The sequence below is a fragment of the Harmonia axyridis genome, chromosome 1 (genome assembly GCF_914767665.1).
Source record: "Harmonia axyridis chromosome 1, icHarAxyr1.1, whole genome shotgun sequence".
NCBI lineage: Eukaryota > Metazoa > Arthropoda > Insecta > Coleoptera > Coccinellidae > Harmonia > Harmonia axyridis.
The window spans coordinates 23,425,126-23,450,957 of record NC_059501.1 but is presented as its reverse complement, the minus strand read 5'-3'; the positions used below and the strand labels follow the sequence as shown (position 1 = coordinate 23,450,957).

Sequence of the window (25,832 nt, the reverse complement as noted above, 5' to 3'; positions counted from 1 at the left end):
ACTATATGAGAAATTATAAATGAATCAGATTCATTCTCGCGCCAATTGCACCTTTGGAAGCCACATGATTGTATACACAATATAACTATATGAGAAATTATAAATGAATCACAGAAAATTAATATTCTCTAGAATAAGTGCTCAAAAAAATAGAAACAAAATGAAATCATTGGATTACACCATGTGAAAATAATTTTTTTCACAAATTTTTATTCCTTACAATTTGAAATGTTCGATTTAAGACAAATATACGATGGGATCAAATTTTGGATTGAAAACGGAATTTTGATTGTTGAAAATGTTACTGAAGGTTTGCTGTCAAATAACTTTTCAAACGCATTGATTCTTACAGTTCAAAAGCGTTCGAGAAATGGTGGCTCCGGCTGGATATAAATACCCTTAATTCAACCTGACATCGTTGAAGTAAAGGAAATGTTATTTGAAGATTATCCAATAAATGTGATAGATAGTCGCGTCAATTTCTCCAAGCATAACATATGCTAGTGGAACCAAGCAGAATGTAGAAAAAAAGAACAAAATACCTACAAATCACACTCAACAAAATGATATGAACGTCAATAAGCACCTTATGGTGAACCAACAAAGAAGGAAAAAACTACAAATCGAGATATTTGAAGAAAATGCAAATAGTTACAATATTAAAAATGAAAAAAGTTTTTTGGTCCACATACAAACATCAACGATCATCATTTCGGAATATACTATTTACAGTATAAAACTCTCAGAAGATGCTTACCGAACAAGAAGTGAAAAACAAACTTCTGAAAAGCCCAGAATTTTTTGTCATTTATTATGCTAGAATTCATCAAATTCAAACTCAATTCAATAAGGTTTACTTCAGCAAGTGATGAGAAATATGGGTTCAAGATTTTGACAAGTAAACCAGTCGTCAACATATATCATTCTGTAGATATAACAGAAATATATTTTCTTTATTTTGAAATAACATTACCTAATGCTCATCCTATGTGTTTAAAGCAACCAAAGTTTTTGAAGACTGCATGTATATGTTAGACGTGTACCATATTCATTATCTGAATTTGTTTCTGATGTTTTGAGAAGAAATGGAAAACTAGATGCAGAAACAACTCAGCATTAGTTGTGGGGCGGAATGAAATAATTTGAGATGGGACTGAAAATTTATTAATGTACATGTCAATAGTCTTCAAAATAATTTTAACAGCAACTTACATTATAAAAATTTTTTTTTACAGATTAATATCAAAATTTACTCTTTTTCTTTTGGGGCTTTCCAAAAGTACCCTTTCCTTTCTTAGAACCACCACCTTTGTTCTTCATCTTCATATTCTTTGTGGCGTTAGCTTCATAACGTAATTTTTTTGTATTTTTTCTTGACGTATCCGTCAAATCTTTGAAAAAGGAATCCTTCTTTTTTCCTACTTTCTTTTTGCTTGTATCTACATCATGTACCGCTATTATTTTGGATGGTTTAGATTTTCTTTTAGCCATTTTTGCTTGTAAAAGAGCAACTTTTTTTATTTCATTATTGGCTCTATCTTCTGCAGAACTTTGTCCTTTTTTCTTATTATTTTTACCTTTATTTTTATTATCTGTTTTTGGTTTAGGCTCAACAGAAACATCTTTCAAACTGAGCTGTTCTTTTTCCTTCTCTCTTTCTTTTTTAGTCTGGAACCATGGCCTTTGAGGATCTATTTCTCCTTTCAGCATCTTCTCTGCTCTATTGGCTCGATTTTCTACTTTACTGAGAAGACGTTCTTCATATTCCTCCTTCAATATTTTACTTATTTGTGGCTCCACTTTTTGTACTTTTTCCCTATATTTTTCTAAAATTTCTGGTGGAATTACTCTACTTTTGAGAGTATTATTTGCTCGTTTTATAATTTCCTTAACCATTTTTCTTTCTTGTTCACCAGCTAAACTCACAGATATACCTGAAATGAAAACCTGATGAGCATGTTCACAATATTAATGAAGAAATATAAAACTTCCAATGAATAAAATAATGAATTAGTTGATTTATACACTTACCAGCACGTCCTGCTCTGGCAGTTCTACCAACACGATGAATATAATGTTCTAAAGTAGCTGGCATCACAAAGTTAATAACAGTTTTTACCCCTTTTATATCTAAACCTCTTGCTGCAACATCTGTGGCTACTAAGATATCGACTTCTTTCTTTTTGAATCGATCCAATGCATCTAATCTTTGAGGTTGTGTTAAATTGCCATGGAGTTCTGCCACTTTAACACCCAAAAGTCCAAGTAAAACATGAAGTCTGTGAGCCTGTTTCTTTGTTTGAACAAATATCATAGTATGTTCTCTGAAAAATGTAATTATATGGTGGTATAAAATAAAAATATATTACTTTAATGGGGATCAATACTCTTAAAAAATCTAATCGGGGTAGGTGAAACAGTGTAAATTCAAATCCTACCTGAATATTCTGCAGACTAAAGCCGCTAATATTGGTTCACGATCTCCTTCTTTCTCAGATCGAATTTTGACAAATTCTTGTCTGAGATTGAAAGCAACCTGTGTATTGCTATCCACAAAAAGTCTGACCGGCTTAGTTAATGAGACAGCAGCTAATCTTTCTACTTCCTCAGTCATTGTAGCAGAAAATAACATTGTCTGACGAGTTCTTGCACACTGTTTGATGATTTCGTTCATTTGTTCTGAGAAATACTCATCCAGAATTCTGTCTGCCTCATCAAGAATGAGAACTTCAATTGAATCAAGACCAAATGTTGGTGTACTTTTTAAATGATCTATAAGTCGTCCTGGTGTTGCTATCACAACGTCAGGATTTTTTCTCAGAATATGTTCTTGAATCTATAAAAAAGCATTAAAATAGACTGAGTAAAAATTTAATTGAAGTCTTAAATGAAATAAATTCAAATTCACAAACATACTACTGTGTCAAATTTGTACTGAAAATTGTTCAATGAAACACAAACTATGTATTAGTCATTCACTCGAAAGTAGTTCTTTGAATTGTATAAAAATTGAATTCAGTACAGGACGTAAATTTGAACAGAAAATGATAAACCTGAAGCGAAAATTTGAATCCATCAGAGTTATATCATGGATATACAGTGGTTGTTCAATATTATTTGTACTTTTTCAGAAATGTGTTCACAATATGAGATAGTACGGCAGTACGCTATCACGATGCAAAATTCATATAATTGTTCTAGAAATTCTGCTCAACCTTCACACAAGAATCTTCGTTCAATATTATGAAAACAAACACACTCAAGATGACTTGACAATATTGGGTACTATAAATAAACTGAATGGTATATTGTCACAGAGCTATGGATACATCGTAAGCAACACTTGCTGAAATTATGTTTAGAGGTTAGTTCTATCAGAAATATTTGTTCGATAATGCAGTGAAATACTGGTTAGTCTCCAACCAACAGGATGCAAGTTCCTAATTTATACAGTTTTCCAAGAAACATATGTTTTTGAACAGAATTGAAGTCAGTATTTTCTGTATAATCAGATATTTGTCACCTACGAGGTTTTCCTAGCTTAATGACAATATGATGCTGAAAGCTTGCTTAGGTAGATAGGCTTTTGAAATGATCAATTCCCAGTACTTGACAGAATATAAGAACTAACTTTAAAAAGTCCAAAAATTTTGAACACATTATATGTCTCATAGATATTGAACTAAAATGCAAATTCATCTGGTAGTATTGTTTTTGATACAAGTGGTATATTAAATTTAATTTTATGTGATAACATACCTTTAAATCCAAACCACCAACTGCTAGACCAATTTGTATGTCCGTATATTGACAAAGTTGCTTTGCTACCTGATAAACTTGAACACCCAATTCCCTAGTTGGTACCAAAACTAGAACTCTTGTTACAGCAGCTGATCCAGCTGGTCTATAAAGAAGTCTCTCTAGTGTAGGTAACATATAAGCAGCAGTTTTTCCTGTTCCAGTAGCAGCACAACCACAAATATCTCTACCTAAAAACAAATTATTAATAAACATGATATTTACAATTCTTCACTCGAATTACCTAATAGTGCAATAGGAATAGCATTGGTTTGGATGGGAGTTGGATGAATGAATTTCATATCTGTTATAGCTTTCAGTAGTGGTCTCGATAGATTCATTTGTTGAAAACTTGTGTATTCGTCATTGTTTTCTATTGTTTCAAAGAAAGTCTCATCAACTTTTTTTTTCTTCCATTTTTTTTCAACCACCTTAATTTTATCATGTTGTAATTCATCTTCAGAGAGATCAGAATCGTTATCATCTTCATTTTCTTCAATATCGCTATTTTCTTCCTCCTCATTGTCAAGACGAGCCTTTTTAATTTTGTCATCAGTCTTTGTTTTTGCTTTTCTTTTGATATATTTACTTAAGTCATTCCAAGGGTCTTTATTATATTCTTCTGTAGATGCAACGAAAGAAAAGTTACTGTCAAAATCACCTTTATTTTTATTTCTTCCCAATTGCGGTTGAAACTAAAATTTTATATGAAAATTAATATGAGCAAATGAGTTATGAACTGATTCATTGATACTTACAACCACTTCTGCCTCAGAATCTTCTGAGAAATCTTCAACTTCATCATCATCATTTATTGTTTTTATTAACTCCATTTTAACTGAACTTTTCAACTAAATATAAGTTTATTGAAAACAGAAATAACCTTAAACAACGTGAAATATTTAAAATTGTTATTAACTAGGTTATATCATAGAGTTTAATTTTCTTTTTATTATGTACAATTTAGACTTTTCAGTTTTTAAATCAAATATGACTGTTTGTTCATCAATAATGATTTAGAACTAATCATTTTAAGAATATAACTTATGTAATTAATACATGAAAAATATTGCATTATCAAAAATATGTAAAAATTGGGAAACCCAAACGCATTTATCAGTAAGAGTCTATGGTTCTCATTTTGACGGAGTTGTCAAGATGACTAACCAAAGACAAGAAGGAATTGACAAAAGCCGCTAACCTCATAAAAACAAAAATTTGACTTGTCAGATCGTAGTCTGAAAAAAATTGCATGTCAAATTATCGACAAAATAAACAAGAAATTTTACCATGACATAAGTTTCAGATTAATACAGTGGCGCCGCGACTCGAGGTTTCCTCGTAATGGCTCAAATTTATTTTTATCCACTCCTGTGATCTCCGTCTGATCCTTCCTTGTCGTTATCTTTATATGTAATCAGCTGCTATTATTTGATTTGAAGAAATTGTTGTAACGGGTACCATCGCGACATTATCATTTTATAGATTTATTTCACTTACTTCAATTAGAATGCCGAATATAATCAACGAAATCAAATTGGATTTCAAAGATGTACTTCTACGTCCCAAAAGATCTACGTTGAAAAGCCGTAACGATGTAAGTACATTGTTAATTTAATGAATTAAAAACTAGACATGATTTTATTGTGAATTAAACCTTGAATCGTCGATTGAAATCTAAAAATAATATATGAGGCTTGTGCTGGTACTTTAACAAATTCGATATTTAAAAATCAATCAATATATCTGGTGATTTTTTGAATGAATTCCTATAAAATTTTGTGAATATCTAGTTTATTTCACTTTTTTAAATATGTACCATATACAATCCGAATCTGCTTCGTTTTTAATTAATTTTTTTATTACACTAATGTATCTGCGAAGCTTCTTCCATTCTACTATACATTTAGAAAATTTGAGATAGAGTTGATTTATGTTTTTCACGTGTTCAGTGGTTTTCCAAGTATTGCAAAACTAAAAATTGAAACAAAAATCAGTAATAAATACGCTTACCCTAGAAAATATCTAATTATTTACCATCAATTTGACTTCGTTTTTTTAGTAATTTTCAACAGTTTCAAAAAAATTACTATATCTTCCTAATTCATACTTATTAATTGAGGTGTACGCAGACGTCAAAAAATTAATTACAACAAACGTGTTTGATATTTTTTTCAAGGAAAATTGAGGACAACAGAATAATTTGGTTTTTCTTCTTAAACAGAAATTTTTATTTTCTTGAATATTAAAAAAAGGAGAGAGTTTCCTTCTACTAGTTACTATTCAATAACATTAGTTTTTATTGTCATGTTTTGAAAAAAAAATCGATCTCGTCTGATAATCCATTAGTTATAATATGGAAGCACAATTAATTTGTGAATACGTATATGAATATGTTAATATTATTATTCCTAAGACATTCTCAAATCATTACACACTTCAACATTTTATTGAAAAAACATAAAATGCCTATTATGTGCTCCTGTACTTAAAGTGGAAGCATTAAATAGGTACTTTTCTTATTTCGTACAATTTTGCAATGGCGAGGACTCGAGTAGGCAAATTATCTTGAAAGTTGAAAGTGAATTTCATACAAGCAAACCTAACTGTTTTACGCACAGTTCTCTATGACGAATTTTGTTTCATCAGCAGTTACGGATCAAGGCCAAATAGTCAAGTATCACTTATTAGAAGTTGATCAACTTCTATTTTGGGGCGCTCCACCTATCATTTCGTTCCGGCGTCAGTATTTTCGAATGTTCAGCAGAATTGATAACAAATCCATCCTCAAATTCAATTCTGTCCGGCCGTCTCAGACGAGAATACCTAGAAAAATTAGGGTATAGGCTCGGATCTCGAATGCTGCGATAAACTCCGACTAGGGGTTCCGTGAATAAAGCCGTTCGAAATTTTGTTTTTCCTTACGATTCCAAGGGATGAAGCAGAAAAATATTTTTAAACTTCATGCGAAATTTCATGTTGATGATGGTGTCACCAAAACCACCGAACATTCTATTACAATATCGAAAAATTCAATATTTCAGTGATGAATTGAGGTTTTTGCGAGGATTACAGGGTGTTTCAAAATAAGTGCGATAACTTCAGAGTGTGATTTATTGTTTTTCCATGACACAATATTGACAGTTTCCAATATAACTTTTTTCCGCAAATGCTTCGTATTCCGAGATACGGGGTGTTAATTTTTTTCTAAATACTGATTAATTATTAATAAATAATAAATTATTAGTTTTTAAAATTTCACAGCAATAGCTCTGAAACCGGTACAATTTTATGTTTGTCATTGGCGCGCTTACGGGTGATTATCTCATTTTTATTTATAAAAAAAACGGTACGCCTCTGAGATAATTCAAAATAAAACATTTTCTAATTTCTTGTTCAATTTGGTTTCAATTTCGGTTTTTTTTTCATTTCTTTTATACATTTTTTCTAGAATATTGACGCTATGAATAAACATTATTATTATTATGAGAGAGATTTCTTGTCACAAATTGAACAAGGAATTCAAAAATGATTTTTAGTTTGAATATCTCATTGGCGTACCATTTCTTCTTTTCGAAAATTGAGAGCAGTAAATAGTCAGTTTTTAATAAAAACTGTGAAAACACTCTAAACACCCTGTATATCGAAATAAGAAGCATTAATACAAATAGAAGTTATATAGAAAAATGGGCTTTTGAGTCGTTTCTATGGAAACGCAATAAATTAGCACATAACAATGAAGGCCATTTTGATTTGAATCAAGTCCATTACTTGAATTATTGAAATTTGTGCAGTTGTCGGAAAAGTATAGTGTGCAACATGTGGAGAAAGTCCTTTTCTCGCTTTCTACACTCGCGAGAAAAGTTGGACTTTCCCCACTTGTTGCACAATATACTATTCTGTCGAGAAGTTCTAAAAAGCGCATATACCTACAAAAATTCATCGAAATAGGACAAGTCAACCGCGAAATATTGAGATACTAAAATTTTCAAGTTTGTGATGTGCATCACGCATATCCGAGCGCATAATCGTTGATCCAAAAGAGCTGAAATTTTTACGAATTCTTTTTCTATGGAACCACTCTTCACCCAATCCGAAAGCACATATGAACGCGATATATGGAAATACCTGTAATTTCACATAAGTACATGCTCAACGCGTACCTTATATTGAAAAAGGCTAAAATATCGTGTGGGTCAATTATAGTCTAAACAGGATATCCACCACAAATTCCATCAAATTCAGAATTCTAAAATTAGGGTGTATTATAAATCTTTTCTGTCGGTATGTTCGCGGACAAATAGACTTACACGAAACCAAAGTTGTTCAGGATGGTCTGAAATGGATTTTGCGAGCGGAAATTTTGAAATCGGAGACCAAAAATTATCTTACAAGTGACCACAAAGGTTCCTTAATTATTTTTCTTCAGTACACTCGGAAGCATAACGAATTTATCATCAGAAACCTTTATATTTGGTTCGAAATTGAATGATTTTTATTGTTTTTTCCAATAACAAACACAGTAGGTACCTAATGATTCTAACTCAACAACTTATATACACTGTGTCCGTAAAGTATAGAACAAATTCATTTTTAGCTAAACAGACCATTTTAAAAAATAGTCCTGAAACACGTCGTTTTTTTATTTAAATTTACCGTATTTTAAAAAAATAATCTAATATACAGGGTGAATTACTTTCGAGTAATGATGTCACCTTCATTTTTTTTAAATGGAACACCCCCATTTTGTCTCGATTACTCTAGCTGAGCTGATTCGAAAAATGTATCAGATGTTGATTCCAATTGGTACAGGGTGGACAAAAATACAAGAGTTTTGTGTGCTCATAAAGTAACGAGTTACATTCTTTATTAGTTAAATCAACAATATTATCAAAAATACTTATTGTCTAGCGGAAATTGGTTTGAATGTAACACCCTGTAGTTTGTTACATTTTTAGATTAATGAAAATGAGCTGTTTCCAAACATGTTTGGTACTTGTGGACTAGCGGACAGAATATGAAAGAAATCATTTCTTATCAATTTAAAGACATGTAATGAATGTAAAAAACTACAGGGTGTTACATTCAAACCAATTTCAGCTAGACAATAAGTATTTTTGATAATATTGTTAATTTAACTAATAAAGATTACGCGTTACTTTATGAGCACACACAAAACTATTGTATTTTTGTCCACCCTTTACCAATTGGAATCAACATATGATACATTTTTCGAATCAGCTCAGCTAGAGTAATCGGAAAATTGAGAGAAAATGGGGGTGTTCCATTTAAAGAAAATGACGGTGACGTCATTACTCGAAAGTTATTCACCCTGTATATTAGATGATTTTTTTAAAATACGGTAAATTTAAATAAAAAATCGACGTATTTCAGGACTATTTCTTAAAATGGTCTGTTTAGCTAAAAATGAATTTGTTCCATACTTTACGGACACAGTGTATATCCTTTGAAGTGTCGAAAAATAATATTCGATATCAGATTGAAATAAGGAAGAACATATACGTTTCCTGCATAAATTGAAGTAATACTCAACTCCGAATTTTCAGAAAGTCAACCCATTTCAAATTTCCATATAATAATATATACGATAGCTCAAAATTTTGAAGAATATTCGATTTTCGACTTATCGATCAATAGTGTTCAAAGTATTTGAAATAAAGCTTGTCGATTACAAAGTAACATTTCGTCTATTCAGCGTCATACCCTTGGAATGAATTCTTATAATGGAACTGGTATTTTGTGTGTAAACAACAACTGAAAAAATTCCATTCACTATTCATTTATATTATATTTATATACAGTGTTGAACTATGATGATTTTTAGATTTTGATTCTCTCTATGTCTCTATGTGGTCTTAACTGATTACATATTTTATAGAAATAAAAATGACGTAACACTCATATCAGATATACCGGGTGAATTCTTTAAATTGAATCAGTCAAAAATCTCGAAATGGAAACATCTTACGGAAAAATTTTTCGAATAAAATATTGATGGTTTTGAAGGCGATGTCCACTTATGCTTAAACCTCTACTATTTACTTCAACCTTAATTGTTGGGGTGGCTACTTTGGAATTTCAAAGGGAATCCCACAATTATTGCAATTTATTGTTTTTTTCATTAATGGGTGAAGTGAGCTACCCATTAGAGGGTTTTCTTAAATTGATGCGAAATATTGTTAAACCTTAATTTGGCATATAATGAAATAGAGAAAAGGACAAATTAACATTCTGTTAGGGTGTCAGAGAATTTGGTTTTCTATTGAGAGGTAAAGCGTACTTGAAGGTATAGTCTATCCAAAGTCACTTGGAGGAAGCAAGAAGATTTCGATTAGACAAGAGTTGTCCAAGTTTCCAGAAATTCCTTTGGGGCCAGTGAATTTATTGCCTTACAATATTTTCAAATAAACCCTGGTATTTAGCTGATCGCGGTATCCACTTCAAAGGGACATATATGGCCAAGCGTTTTTATGGACTAGTTTAAGTGACTTTGGATATACTAAAGCTGAATTATTTCAGAGAAATATTCCACTTTTGATAACATGTCAATTTGACTCGGATATGAAATTGATAACTGCTTCTAATGATTTGGTGTCTTGAACATTTTTAACACACTGTTTTGCAGCAAATTTAATGTCCTTTTGTGGTTTTTAAAAAACAGACTAACAGACATTATCGTTTTCATGGAAAAGTGTAATTCAATAAGAAAATAATAAATAAAATATAAACTGTTTACTTATGGGCAGGTATTATATAATTTTCTTGCAAATTGCAATATAAATGATATAATAATATAGTTTATACATATATATGTCTACTTGCAAGAGGTGTACAGAGCTAATTAGTTCTTTACAACTTTTGTAAGTATGTGTTCATGAAATGATTTTTTTTATTTGAGTCACTTATTCTTTTAAAATTTTTAACATTTTATTTTTATTTTTTTAAGGTCAATCTCTACAGAAATATCACATTCAAGAATTCAAAACGAACTTACAATGGCATTCCAGTCATGGCATCTAACATGGACACCATTGGTACATTCGAAATGGCAAGAGTGTTATCAAAGGTAAATATTATTGAAATTACAAATGACCCATTCCACAAAATTTCCAACTTTTCTCATACATCTTTTTATCCTTAATTTATTTAAAATTTCTTGATCTAATCACAAAATACAATTATTTGAGAAATCTCATTTCATTGCAATATTTTAATTAATTTAATTTAATTAATTTATTTAATTTTTACTCAATTCAATTGAGATATTATATACCAAAATTTCGAAAAAAAATAATCTTTTTTATTTTTCCAAAATGAACTAGATCCAATTGTTTTGAATTTTATCTTAAAAAATAACGTTCTATTTTTAATTTATTATTGCCCAATTCGAATTCTATTTTCTTGAGGAATTAATTTTCGCCATTTTTCAGCATGGTCTATTCACTTGCGCTCATAAATACTACAATGCTGAAGATTGGAAAAAATTCGCTAATGAAAACCCAGAATGTTTACCTAACATTGCAGCTAGTGCTGGGATAGGAGATACTGATTTTCAGAGACTGAGCGAAGTACTGAAAGAAGTACCAGGACTCAGTTTTATATGCCTAGATGTCGCCAATGGTTACTCTCAACATTTTGTCGATTTTGTTAGAAAAGTTAGGGCAGCTTTCCCTTCACATACCATTATAGTAAGTATTTCAATGGTTTATTTCCTTACAAAGATAGATATATTACAATCCTAGATATTATAATTCAGTGTTGTCATTGATCATGGTTGTAGTAGCATACACAATATGTAATGAGGCTTTCACGGATCCAACCGGTTTACTTTGTTCTGAGAGGTTTAAGATAAAAAAAAACAAATTTAAATTCAATTATGAGCACAATGATAATGAGAAATTCATCTGATAAGTCATTTCTGTTATCGAAGAGGGAGGTTTTTGAAATAAAAGCATTTATTATATGATTTAATTCTTCCAAATGTTGAATCTTGGGGTGGAAACAATATCATTCTTGTATGGTTGCAGAAACCATCAGTTTCTGAAGATGACAATATATCGTTATCGAAGTGGCGTCAAACGTAAATAAAAATTTCGTGAACAAAAGTATACTCTAATAGGTTGGCTTATGGTTACTTGGTTTACTGACAACTCGAAATAGTCCATAAGCTTAAAAAGTTTCCATTTAAACGGTTCAGATTACATAACAATTTAATCAATAATCGCGATATCCGTTACCGATAGAATTTCACTTTCTTTGAATCAATATACCTTCCCGGAAATGTTGGATGAAGAATTTTAGTTCGCAGTGTTTGCAAAATTCAACAATAGAAAGGAATGTGTTATTTTAAAATTGTTCAATACAATAACCTTCAGCAAATTTATTTGAAACGTCGGCAAATCAGAAATTCGAAGAGTCCTTTAACAGTATAGTTGTGATTAAATAAATCGAAAGGATTGTAGGTTTTTCAAATTCTGATCAATAAACGAAATTCAATCATGCGATGATAGTTTCCATTTGAAAAAAATTCACACAAATAGTTTAGTTTTCTATACAAAATTATTACTCGGTTTTTTTTTAATATGGAGCTTTGCATTGGGGTCCTTGTCATCTGTGAAAAATCATTATCTTGCATGCTATGAATTGGTATAGAATAAAGCTACTTAGTTCCATTGAATCATCAGCGATTATTACGATTTATCACTATATCCCGTGTACTATTTTTATCCACGGAAATATTAATTATAATTTTACTTTTATTTACTTGGCATGTACCGGGTTTTTCACCATAATTTCACCCCCCCTTTAACTTTTTTACTAGAAAAGGTACAAAAAAATGTTTTCTACAAAACTTTGACGAAATGGACTAGTGTTATTTAAAATGATTCCACAAAACGAAATATATACACAGTGGGCAACATATTGATTGAAACTTCATTTTTTCAAATGGAACACCCTGTATATTTTTCTATATTTGACTAGCTCTTTTTCCCCTGATTTCGAATATATATCATATGTTTGATCTATCTCTCTTATTCTGAGTACCACAGAGTTTCAAATTCTAAGAACCACCTGGCAAAAGTAATCAATTTTCAAGTGGAAGGCTGCGATAACTCAAAATGCCCTTTTTTGGGTTATCTCATTGGCAACGATATGACATACTATAAATTAGAATTGGATGATTTGGATGCAACTCCAAATATTCTCTCCTTGTAGCTTTCTTATTTTTTATTGTTCTTCACATAGCGCGAAAATATTTCAAATTTTTCCGTTTTTGTGTAGTGCATATTCGATGAATAGTTTCATTCAATGACAATCGTATGTCATATATCGTTGCCAACGAGATAACTCAAAAAAAGGCATTTTGAATATCGCATCCTTCCAATTGTAAACAATTACTCAGCTTGTCAGGTGGTTCTTAGAATTTGAAAATCTATGGTACTCAGAGTAAGAGAGATAAGCCAAACATATCATATGTTTATATTCGACATCAGGGGAAAAAGAGCTAGTCAAATATAGAAAAATATACAGGGTGTTCCATTTGAAAAAATGAATTTGCTATCAATATGTTGCCCACTCTGTACATATTTCGTTTTGTGAAATCATTTTGAAAAACACTAGTCAATTTCGTGAAACTTTTGTAGAAAACATTTTTTTTGTACCTCTTCTAGTAACAAAGTTAAAGGGGGGGGGGTCAAATTATGGTGAAAAACCCGGTACAAAAATGGGACATAAGAAAAAAAAAACTCTTTTAATCGCAATGGGTGTGACACTATGCTTCCTCTCCCTTTGATCCTAAAAGTCAGCACTCCATAGCATGTAGCTTTCAATGTCAACACTATCTCCTGAAAAAATGTAATTTACGCCTACGCAAGGCTGAAATACTTATTAAACAATTTTTTTCGCAACCCGAATATTCATACTTAATTTCATCGAGATCGGAATAGTAGAACGCGAAATATTGAAGTCCCGGAAAATATAGATTTGCGCATGAGCAAGGGATGTTGTATTTTAACCATTGCTGATCGAGATTTTTTTTCTTTTAATCGGTCATCATCTTAATAAATCAATAAGTGAGTCATTTCATATTGTAATGGTGTTGAGAAATGTATGTGAGAAAAATCACGTGAATTGAATAAGCTGCTGTACTACCTTACGCTCAGATCTTGTAAAGTCTTGTTAGAGGGCTACTACAGTATTCACCCACTTTGTAGTACTCCCATGCATACTTACATAAGACATTTTCGGATTATTAATTATTTAGATATGAATTGAGTGCTTTGCTGTTACATGATTTTCTTTATGAGAATTTCTTTGATTTGAAGTTTTTTTTTAGGCAGGTAACGTAGTAACAGGAGAGATGGTTGAAGAACTTATATTATCAGGAGCTGATATCATCAAGGTAGGGATTGGACCAGGATCAGTATGTACAACTCGTATGAAAACAGGCGTTGGTTATCCACAACTATCCGCAGTATTAGAATGTGCTGATGCCGCACATGGATTACAAGGTCATATAATTTCGGTGAGACTTTTGATTGATTATGATCTTTATAAACAGTATATCTGTCCCAAATTTTCGCGAGGAATTTTGAAGGAAAGTATAATCAGAACTCCTCATCTAGATAACTAACCAACAACAATGACATAACAAATCATATCAGTTTGTTCATTCAGTTATGTGGTATCTAAAGGCGCAAGAATAAAATCAGTGCTTTTCTTGAATTTTAGATACAAAATTTCATACAACCTTCATAATTCCCAGAAGGTACTCAGGGCACGAGTGGATAATTTTATATTGTTCAAAATATTTGGTATTCAATGTTTCTATAAAATTTGGAACATTTTGTATTCTGTTCAATAATAATAATAATCGTCTTTATCAGGCGAAATTTGCTTGCATTGTCTGGAGGAAAAGTCCAATATATATATTTAAATTTGATAAGTACAAATATGTTTCAGGATGGAGGATGTACTTGTGCAGGGGACGTAGCCAAAGCATTTGGAGCAGGAGCAGATTTTGTTATGGCTGGTGGCATGTTTTCCGGTCACGATCAGTGTGGTGGTGAATTAATTGAGAAGAATAATAAGAAGTTCAAATTATTTTATGGAATGTCTTCTGCAACTGCTATGCAAAAACATGCAGGTAGTCATCGAGTGGAAATAATTAACATGCATATTTTCCTCGAAAATCACAGCACTTCTGTAAACATTCAAGACTTTTGTTGTTTAATATCCCAATTATAAGATATAATTAAAAAAATGTCTCAGTAGCGGAATTAATTTTTTTTATATTTATATTTACAGGAGGTGTGGCAGAGTATCGTTCTTCAGAAGGTAAAACTGTGGAAGTCCCATATAAAGGAGATGTGGAGTCAACTATTTTGGATATCTTAGGAGGCTTACGCAGTGCCTGCACTTATACTGGTGCTAGTAAACTCAAAGAATTGCCACGTAGAGCTACTTTTGTTCGTTGTACTCAACAATTGAACAACATCTATAGTTAATTAATTTCGATTTTCTAGCCAATTATATTTGAATCTTGCAATGAGCTTGTTTCTTCTGGGGTAAATTTTCTTCTGTATTCCTCGCATTATGCTGAAAATTTTTTAGTGAATATAGTTCGATAGGTACGGTATCATTGTATATAGAAAGCCATCTTTATACAAGGACCGTAGGTAAATTTAATAAATTAGAAAAAGATAATAGACATTCGTCCTGTGCCATTTATTTTTTTAGTAAAATTTCACCTGAAAATATAAATTGCTTTATTACAGTTTTCATTATTGAAGATGGCGTGTACACTGATTGAGGTTTTGCCTTTTAAGAATAACTGAATATGCTATACCTACCTGTTCCTTTCCAACTTGATTGTATACTCCACTATAACACGAATATTTTCCACAGAAAATTTCATTGAAGGCCCAAATTTGTATTTTTGTTGTGCATTTCCTTGACCTCACATTTTTACCAAAGTTCATCATTATGGAATTTGAAAAAAATTGTATAAAAAAATTATGAATTATTCCAATTATTGTTGTTATATACTATTCATGTTGTTTTTTGTTTTTAATATTGCTTTTATTTCATTCAAAATTGAAGATAGCTTGATACCAAATAATTACTATAGAATTTTGCGATCAATTTACAAGATCAGGATATAAAATATATATATTCCTTATTTACTATTGTGATTGTATTGTCATAATTGCACAATTAATATAGTTCTAACTTTATTCGAATGTTGTTGAAAACTGAGATCTGATTTGATGCTTGAATGGTTAATCAATAAATGTTAAGTATATGTGATTTTATTTTTTACCTAAATGATGAAGTTCATTTGGGATCTTGTATTTCGTTTTGTTTCGCATAATAATATATTTTCTCTAATTCTGTGGTTATTCTGTTCATTCTTCCACATCTTGTAGAACAAAATCGTGCGAGAATATATCAGAAACGCACAGTTTTCATGGTTATATTTTATTATTCTATGTTGGCACTCCGAACTTTCCGCTACGGCTTTATCTGTCAATTCATCAATTTGCCTTAAAGAAATCAGTTTTGCCAACCAACATTTTTCAATGCAAAAATCACTAAATTATATTTATGGAAATATTTCATTAATTTCAACGAAAATGCAATGAATTAGAGAAAATAATGTATAATACTCGTACAGAAGGCTCATTCTACCACACGTTCATTCCAAAACTCGCCACTTCGTGGCTCGTTTTTGAATTTTGAACTCGTGGAAGAATATCAATGCCTTCTGCACTTGTATTATAATTAACTATTCTGATTACAATATGAAGTTCATTTGAAAAAAGTAAAATTAGACCGTTTCCTGACTTATTGAGGAGGTAACAATGTGCTCGGTGTACCCGGTACAGAAGGCTTACTGATCGCTTATATTCACTTCATTTTTAGGATTTGCTCGATAAACACGGCAACTTGGAGGGATCTCGAACACAGAGCCGACAACTCAAGAAAGAGCCTTATGAAGGTTTTTTCTAGCTTTCACTTTCACAATTAAAAAAAAATTGTGTCGATGCTCTCCCCTTCTAAAAAGTTGGCGCTCCATCGTATCATCAAGTTCTGATTTACACTTGCGCAATGCACACTATGAATTCATATGAGATCTTTGATATTCCAACTTGAATACTTACACTGAATTTCAAGAAAAATCGGCTCTGTTGATCTGATTCCTTAGCCAAAAATAAGGATAGTTTATCATATAATTTCTTCATTAATTCTTATACACCGTTAAGATAGACCCCTTTAATAGATAGAACAATTCGATAATTTTGATATTTTTTCCAAGAACTGATAAAACCATTCAGATTCAACTAATTTGAGGTCTGAAATAAATGATGATCATAACCAACTCCACGCAGATCGACAGACAAAAAACTAAAATTGTTTAGGTGGTCTCAAATGTATTTAGTGTGATTTCAATACTTCCTCTACCTTAGGTGGTCTAAGAAACAATACGAGTTTGATAACAGTCATAAAGAACAAATGAGAAACGATTTATAAAAGTTTATTAATCATCCATTTTACGTGAACAGAATATTCAACAGTTCTTCGAATATTGAGTAATATGATAATAAATAATTTATGCTTACAAGTAATGAATTTTATAAATATATACTCATATACTTCAAATCTGAAATTATCGAATAAGTAATTAAATTGTAAAAAGCAATAGGCTAATAATATCTAGACATCTAGAGCATTCAGATGAAAAGTATTGAATTATAGGAAAAAATATTTCCTACACTCAAAACAAGGATCCTTATTGAATATAAAAAAATACTAATCTAAAATATTGAAAAAAAAAAAAAAAAAATATCCAAATAATTCAATACTAAACTGAATACCCTGTTTTGTATGAATTCACATCTCCATTACAGTACATTAACCCCATTGAGTAAATAGTAAAAATTTATGCTTGACATAAAACTACCACCTTAATAATTTATCCTACAATAAGGAGTAGTCAGAATAATAAAAAAAAAAAGAGATTTTCTTTTTATTTCACTCAATTATGTTACCGTCCGCAGTATATTCTACCTTTCTCTCCTCATCTCCTTTTTTACATTCTAAAGATGGAGGAGCTACTATAGGTATGGCAGCCTTTGGACGTTTTGGAGGTACAGTTCTTTGAGCGATTTGTTGATCAGTTGAGTAATAGGTGATACCTCCTTGGGGTTGATACAGTTCAGTTGACTGTGTCTGCTGAAATGAATAATACTTATTCAAGCAAATAGTAATTTTCCAATCATAAAGATAACTTAGTTCAGACAGGAACACTTAAATATATGCTTCTTCTTGGAGAACAAAAACTATTCAGAAAAGTTTGGTTAGCTCACTGATAAAATATTTGTATTTTCAATAAAAAACAAAAATTTACAAGAAGCATAACAGTCATAATTTCCAGGTTTCGACTAAAAATTGACCACAGTTTCTTGAAATTGTTGTTTAATTCAATAAGCTAGGGAGAAACAATAATAAATTGCATAATATTTAGTTTATATTTTTTCAAATTATAAATAACAATGGATAAAACACTTTTTAGAAAATTTAGTTCAAATCAAATTCATTGTACAATATTTACAGTGTTTTTTTTCAATGATAATTTTATGCTGGCATATAACAACAGTAATAACATGGGGACCAACTTACTTGGTAAGGATAATTTTGATATCCTGCAGGGTACTGAGGTGTAGTTTGCACATAATTAATAATGGGTGGTGCTTGCTGTTGCAAAAAAGTTGGTGGAGGTACTGCTGCTTGAATGAAAGCAGCAGGTTGGGCATAAGCAGGTGCAAATTGGGGTGGAGCTTGAAGGATAGGAGCATTAGGGGCAGGAACTTGTGCTAAGGGAATGGAAGGTGGAGCACCTAACTGAGTGATTGTAGCAGGTGTTTGCAGCAAATTTGGATTTTGATGAATAACAGTTCCAACAGTTGCTTGGGGTTGTGGTGCTTGACTCAAATCTGAAAAAAAAATTATATTGACGTTAATTTTGGTATTGATTGAAATATATTTTAATAATCAATGAATTCTAGTTGTATCCTTAGTTTTGAGGATCAATAGTATGTAAAAATCATGAGCAACTTACCATTTGCAAAATAATTTGTATGCTGCAGAACTGGAGGATTATTAGCTTCAGGTAGTGATCTTTGCCTAATTGAACTATACCGCTTTGATCCTTTCTGCTCTCCCTGCATACGTGGCGGAACACTGCCTTGTCTATTCTGTGTCTTGGTTGGATTCCCTTTGTCTGTTACTCTCGGTTCTTGAATACTCATTGAAGCCATTGCATTCTCAATACCATCTTCTTTTTGTTCTTTGAAATCACCTTTTTTATTAGAGGGGTAATTTTGATATTGGCTATGATTCTCTTTTTTCTGATTTTTATTATTGATATTTTGATTTTTGAAATTTCGACTCATACGAACTTTAGTGGTGAAACCTTTATAGTCAGACACATCAATTCTTGATGGCTCGGAGGATTCATATCTTCCGGAATTTACTTGCTTCGATTTTGAAACCCTTCCAGAACCTACCTTGTGTGTTTTATCTATCAAGGAACTTTGTTCAGAAAGTTTACTGTTAACAAAAGTAGTACTAAATGAACCCTGTGTTTTTTCTTTCTGAGGAGAAACGTTCCTGCAAATCGGAATAGCACATAATGAGAACAAAAACTATTTTTTTCTGAATTAAGCTTACCTTTCTTCCACTTCAGTATTATTCTGAAATTGTTTTGGTGAGACAGTCCTATTTATGTCACACTCAGATTGCTCAGAAAATACCTCAGGAGATTTTTCTTTTCTGTCATTAACTAATGGAGGAAACTCTTCACTGATCTCAGAAGGAGGTTTCTGAATCTTCTTTTGTGGTTTCTGTGGGACAGTTTTATTGTAAGCATCTTCATCTTTCCAATTACGTGTATATTTGTTGGGGCCTCGACTGTAATAAAAAATCATAAATGAATCATAAAAATGAGCAAAAATATTAGAAGCCTAGTATCAAAGACGGTAATCTCCAATTCTCAACAAGTTCTAGTTGAATACAACAAATTATTTACTGCCTTTCATACATCATGAAAATGGTGGACATAAGATTCAAAAGAGGCATTATTCCCTTGTAAAAGAATTCACAATCCATCGGCATGGCCATAAAATTTGCGATAAGTAAGTTGATACTATGTAGAGTTCCTTGAAACAGATAGAATGCCTCCAGAAAAAAAGAAGGTGATAAAAAAGCCTCAAATTTGAAGCAAAACCAGCAGCTGTACTAAAATTCATAAGTAATTCATCGAATTTCACAACTGTCACTACACCCTTACGAGGGTTAGATTGAGAGAGAGAGAGAGTTCTTCCTCATGTAGATTCCATCTTCCTTCGGATGTGTCAATAGAAAAGATATGTTAAATGTATAATTATGCAAAAAAGAGAGAGTAAGGTAAAATTGTTGTATTTCGGAATGATTTTTATACCAAGTATAACCTTAGCTAAAAATGGAAAAAAGACTCCAAGATCTTGAAGAAGTATAGGAAGAGAAGAAGCAATAATCTCACCACCAATCACTTAGAATACTTAGATAGAAGGAACGGAAAGTAAACATTTGTGCTCGATCCTGAATACAAGAGAGATGGAAGTTTAGTGCCCCCAATCACAATCAGCTAGCTTCGTGCAGAATCCTGATTTGATTGTTGAATGTTGCATCAGGAATAATTTTTTCATAATGTCACAATAGCTAAATTATTAAACTGAGAAAAACATTGACCTTTTTGATGTACGAAAAAATGTTCATAAATAAATCACATATCGTAAACTATTTTTGAGCATCAATTGATAATTTCGAAATAAATCAAGTTATGTTTCGCTACTGCTATAGTGTCCCGTCAGACAAGGATTGTTGAATGTTGGAATCAAAATAAATGCATCAGTTACAAGGCGATTTCCATTCCTCTTATTAATGTAAGGTTATCGAGAATAAACAGGCATTTGTGCTTATAATAGATGTGGAAGAATAAGAAGATCAATATGAATATTTTATCAATTTTTAATCCTTTGAAACATATTTATCTGAGCAAAGTTGGTAACAACACCATCAAATGACAGTATCAAATACAGCAGCATTCTTCATCTCTTTTTTATAATTATTTTGTTTTACTATGAACTATTATTCTTATCAAACTTTTTTGCTGTATTCGAATACGAAGTTAGTGGATATTACTGTCTTGAATTCTAAGTCTCTCAAATAATACTACCAAGTCTCTAAGCCAGAAGTCATGACATTATGATGAACTGAATGAAATAATTGACTTAAATAAATAACTATAAATGTACATACCCATATCTTCTGCGCCGTCTTGCTCTTGGAGGTCCATCCTCATTTCGTATATCATATCCATAAATTTGAACCAGTTCTGTTTTAGATTTTGGAGCTTGCTCTTGGTCATTGAAGCGATCATGTGACCATCTTTCTTTTTTATCCTGCCACAATTTCTTTTTACCTTCTTTTTCAATTTTTTCTTTTTCCGCATTCTCTTGTGCTTCTCTATAAAAAAAATTGATCTTTATTGTTTTGTATCTTCAAAGTGCTTAAGCTTTAGTTTTATTTACATACATATATCTTGGATTGGCAGACTAAAGCATACAAGTCAAAAATCACTGGGATTTGTTATCAATTCCAGGGTTCATTACTTTGTGTGACTAATTTATTGACAAAAGTTATACTCGCCCTTTATATAAGAAAATACCAAACAAAGGGAATATAAATACAGTTTTGAATTATGTGCTTTAATCTGCTGACCTGAGAAATATATGAAATGAATTCTATTTTTTAGGCAACACAATATTACATAATTCTTAGAAATAAAAGATCAATACCACATTCATGAACTCAAATATGATCCAGCACTATAGTCTCCCATTTTTAAATAGAAACTGTATTTATATATTATTAAATCTATTATAAATGAAAATAAGTAATAAGACAATTTTTCAGGTAGGGACCTCTATCCTACTGAATACATTAAGTACATTCATTACAATTTTTACTTACATATCATCTGCAGTACGATCATCATGCTCATAAAATGTACCACGTTTGGGTATATATTGAGGATTTTTCTTATCTTCATCATCGTCAACTTTAGCTGCCTTCTGAGGAATACTTTCTTGGCCATCTCCTTCTTGGCGTTCCAAAATTAAACTTCCTTCATTTTCCTCAACATCTGTGTCATTTTCACTTCTGAAATAATCGGGATTCTGCTTCAATTCTTCTTCACTTTGAGATCCAGGAGCTATGTCCTCTTCTGACTCAATTGCTTGGTTTTTGTCATCACTTCCCACGTCAATTTGTAGACTTGTATTCTCCTGCAACAACATGATAAATAAATCGTAAGTAAAAGTTTCAGAACTTGGTACTACATTCAGATTTGCTCTACTTAGTTGAACTAATGACCTGTTTTATTTAAGTGAATGCAATTTCTGAATGTCAGTCGTTGACCTCTTAATAAATTAATTTACCTCTTCTACAGAATTCAGGGGTGATTCTGGCTCGACCACTTTGGCAGATTCAGGATTTTCTTCCATATTCGAAGCAGGAATCAAAATTCTCGCTGATAATTTGATGTCCGGCAAGGCAGTACAATATTGATATAAGGGAAATATCTTTCTCGTTCTACTATATGCTTTCAACGTAATAGAAAGAAATAACCATAGATTCAGTTTGTCGCTTGTGTGTAAGAATATTTTGACAGAAATTATAGAGGTTAAACCATAGAGTACAAGTATCACAGCTTTCCCCACAGAGTATACTTCTCTTCTTCTTCTTTGTCCTTGTGCTTGGCAGTAAAGCTAAGCGCTACTTGTAATCACAGAAAATACACCATGATTTCTTCACAGCACTCTTGACCAGGAATTTAAATGAACCATAGAGTAATAAACATAGATAGAGGGAGTATACGTAACTTTTACATGTCCCCAACATGGTTAGATTACGTTGTCGTATTGTGATATATTTTCAAATCCACAATTTTACTATATCGTAATGAATGTATATCATATTGAATGAAATATATTTATTCCAGTGATTCCCGATTAAATATGCAAATTTGAATATTTGGAATCCGATATTTATCCTAATTGTCAATTTTTTTTTTCTGAGAAACGCACCAAATACTAACTAAAATCGGTTGTAATAGAGGAAATTGACAGTTGAAATCGTATTAATAGATAGTTTCTGTTCAAATTTTAAGTGTTTCGTTTTAATTTCTATTCCCATGAAACGAATACTGCTAGATTGAAGGGAATCGATCCTTTATACTGTAGCCAGTACGAGTCTTGATTTTGATATCAATTCAAAATACCGCAGAATATGTTATCGATAAAAACAAAATATATCAATAATTACACAGGGCAACAAAAAAAAAGACTCTTTCAGGTCATTTTTTAAGATACATCAACAACTAACAATATGGGTTTCATTCAGTATATTCATTTATGAGAGTTCTAAAATCATTTCATTATATATTCATTAATGTAGGTACAATGGTTTTATTGTCAGTCTGTAATTAAGTAAATTCCAGGTAAATCTACAAATAGTGGAACCATTGCCTATCAGGTACCTGAACTGACTCTTTTGATCCCCTAACTCGGGTAAATAAGTGAGAATGCTCCGTTACATACAGGGTGATTCACAGGGATGGCCTATTAGACGTTTATGGAAAACTAATTACGTGCTGAAACTTTGCATGTTGGGGTTTGGGACAATGGTCTTTGTCCCTAAAATATTTTCAGACCTCTACAATTTCCGGTTATACCGGAAACAGACTATTATTTTCTTATTTCGAATGGCACACCAAGTATATTATTGCATCATTAGATAGCTTTTTTGATGACAATTTCAGCAATACCATATCTTGGGTAAAAACTCAACGGTTCATGAGTTGATGGGATTCTTATGAAAAAAATTGTGGCAATGAGGACTCACATTTTTTTTAATTTTTCGACAGAAAAAGCTACTTTAGATTTTTTTTTCGTTCTCGATTCTGCAAATACGTAGTATTATAACTCTTAAAGTATTCATTTTAGGTATAGGTTTTGCTCAAGTTACGCCCACTAGTTTTGTATGTAGAATCGACTGAACTGATTAAAAAATATAGGTTCTAATTTGAAAATCTTGAGTTTTGATGAATTTGAGTCGTCCAATTCTATGATCATCTTATAAACACCCTGTACATTTTTCGTCCAAACCGCAAACGATCTTATAATACTTATAAGAAATTTTTTGAGGAAAGCTTTTCCTGCTGAAAAATTTAAAAAAATGTGAGTCCTTATCGCCAACATTTTTGTTTATAAAAATCCCATTAACTCATGAACCCTTGAGTTTTTACCCAAGGTATGGCATATTGCCGCATTGTCATAAAAAAAGCTACCTAATGATGCAATAATATAGGTACTGGGTGTGCCATTTGAAATAAAAAATAGTACCTAATCTGTTTCCGGTATCACCGGCAGTTGTAGAGATCTGAAAATATTTTACGGAGAAATAATGTCTCAAACCGCAACATGCAAATTTTCATCACAAAATTATGATTAGTTTTCCATAAACGTCTAATAGGCCATCCCGGTGAATCGCCCTTTACAGTACTTGCACATTATTCATCGGCGTTTAATAGTCTTCATTCACTAGAAATTATTCATTCGATTCGTCGGAAAAAGAAAGTTCTGTATTAGCATCGCAGTATGTGCTGTTCTTATTGATGCTTTTCGAGCAGGGGCGCCGAAAAATTCTTTGCTTCAGGTGCCAAAATTGCTCGCGCCGGTCCTGTGTACCAGCTACTTTCAATTTTTTGAGTTGAGTTATTCGAAACCTCAGCGATCTACAATAAAAAAAATGTTTATGAATTCTATTCTCCGTATATTTTTCCGAATATGATATAAAGGGTGTTTCATTGAGAAACGGAAATACTTCACAGGTGCATAAGTGGCACCAAGGCGGTTCTGGAGATACCCCATTTATTGGGTCTTACTCTCTTCGTAGCCGAGATACAGGGTGTTCAATGAATTTTGCCCATTTCTTTCTGAGGCCATATCAAACGAACCACCCGGTATATTTTCTTCATATTTGGCAAATATGTTCCTATTTGAGAGCCCAAACGTATCATGCAATTACCGCTTTGAAAATCTTGGTCCGGGTTAACAATAAATTATGAATCGTTTGTATCCTCGAAACAACAATGTACATACATCGGAATTTTGAAAATCTTTTTCAATATTCGGAAACATCACTAAAAACTAAACTGAGACGTCTACTTCAAATTTTCGCGCAGACAGTTTTACTGCACGTAAAAGTGAAGTTTTTAAGAACTTGGATAGCTGAAAGTGGTTTGAAGTGATTTTTAACAATTAATTATCAAAAATATTGAATCCAAAATTATTTCAATATTACTTTGTGATTCATTTTTACATTGGTTTACCTTTTTATAGCTGTATACTATTTCAGTTTCTATTTATTGAGAATTGAGATGCATAAGGTTGATATCGTATATTTAACAACACCAAACAACAATACTTTTAATAGTGTCTCATATTAATGACTGTTCACAAATTGATTAGGTATTCAGAATAGTGATGATTATCAAAGATAACGTTTTGTTGAACATTGTTCTAGAATGGAGAAGAAATGATAGTTTTCAGGGGCGTCTAGCGTCGAAACTAGCCTCTGGGAAAATTTTTGGCTATGAAACTTTTTGTTTGGAATCACTTGGACTATAACATATCAAAAATTCAGCCAATTTTAATGGAGGCCACTTTTCCTAATGAAGTGTGCGGTATCCTTTCACAAACTTTTTCGGAAAATATTTACTCCAAAAATTGGTTACTATTCCGCTTTTTCTTTTTGAGCGCTTGTTCCCCGAACATATCCGCGAGATATCTGAATTTTTAGAATTTTCAGTCGGAAATGGTCTCAAACGATAAGGTTAGATAAGCTGA

The 25,832-nt window shown here is 31.7% G+C and overlaps 3 protein-coding genes across 3 annotated transcripts; 1 reads left to right on the top strand and 2 right to left on the bottom strand.

The window, feature by feature from the left end:
• Positions 1-1,148: 1,148 nt before the first annotated feature.
• On the bottom strand, positions 1,149-4,718 carry LOC123679799 (probable ATP-dependent RNA helicase DDX27). Its single transcript, XM_045617292.1, has 6 exons — positions 4,557-4,718; positions 4,043-4,493; positions 3,760-3,989; positions 2,439-2,836; positions 2,032-2,324; positions 1,149-1,934 (listed from the first exon to the last, which is right to left on the bottom strand). The coding sequence occupies exons 1-6, from the start codon at positions 4,629-4,631 to the stop codon at positions 1,243-1,245; spliced, it is 2,139 nt and encodes a 712-aa protein (XP_045473248.1). The 5' UTR covers positions 4,632-4,718; the 3' UTR covers positions 1,149-1,242.
• A 310-nt stretch (positions 4,719-5,028) lies between these two features.
• On the top strand, positions 5,029-16,123 carry LOC123679807 (GMP reductase 1-like). The gene is made up of 6 exons (XM_045617304.1): positions 5,029-5,395; positions 10,766-10,885; positions 11,250-11,507; positions 14,156-14,344; positions 14,782-14,965; positions 15,127-16,123. Exons 1-6 carry the CDS (start codon positions 5,309-5,311, stop codon positions 15,324-15,326), a joined length of 1,038 nt encoding a protein of 345 aa, XP_045473260.1. The 5' UTR covers positions 5,029-5,308; the 3' UTR covers positions 15,327-16,123.
• Positions 16,124-17,340: 1,217 nt separating this feature from the next.
• On the bottom strand, positions 17,341-22,567 carry LOC123686669 (protein CASC3). Its single transcript, XM_045626882.1, has 7 exons — positions 22,362-22,567; positions 21,895-22,208; positions 21,181-21,387; positions 19,552-19,791; positions 18,941-19,491; positions 18,502-18,815; positions 17,341-18,054 (listed from the first exon to the last, which is right to left on the bottom strand). The coding sequence occupies exons 1-7, from the start codon at positions 22,425-22,427 to the stop codon at positions 17,854-17,856; spliced, it is 1,893 nt and encodes a 630-aa protein (XP_045482838.1). The 5' UTR covers positions 22,428-22,567; the 3' UTR covers positions 17,341-17,853.
• Positions 22,568-25,832: the final 3,265 nt, after the last annotated feature.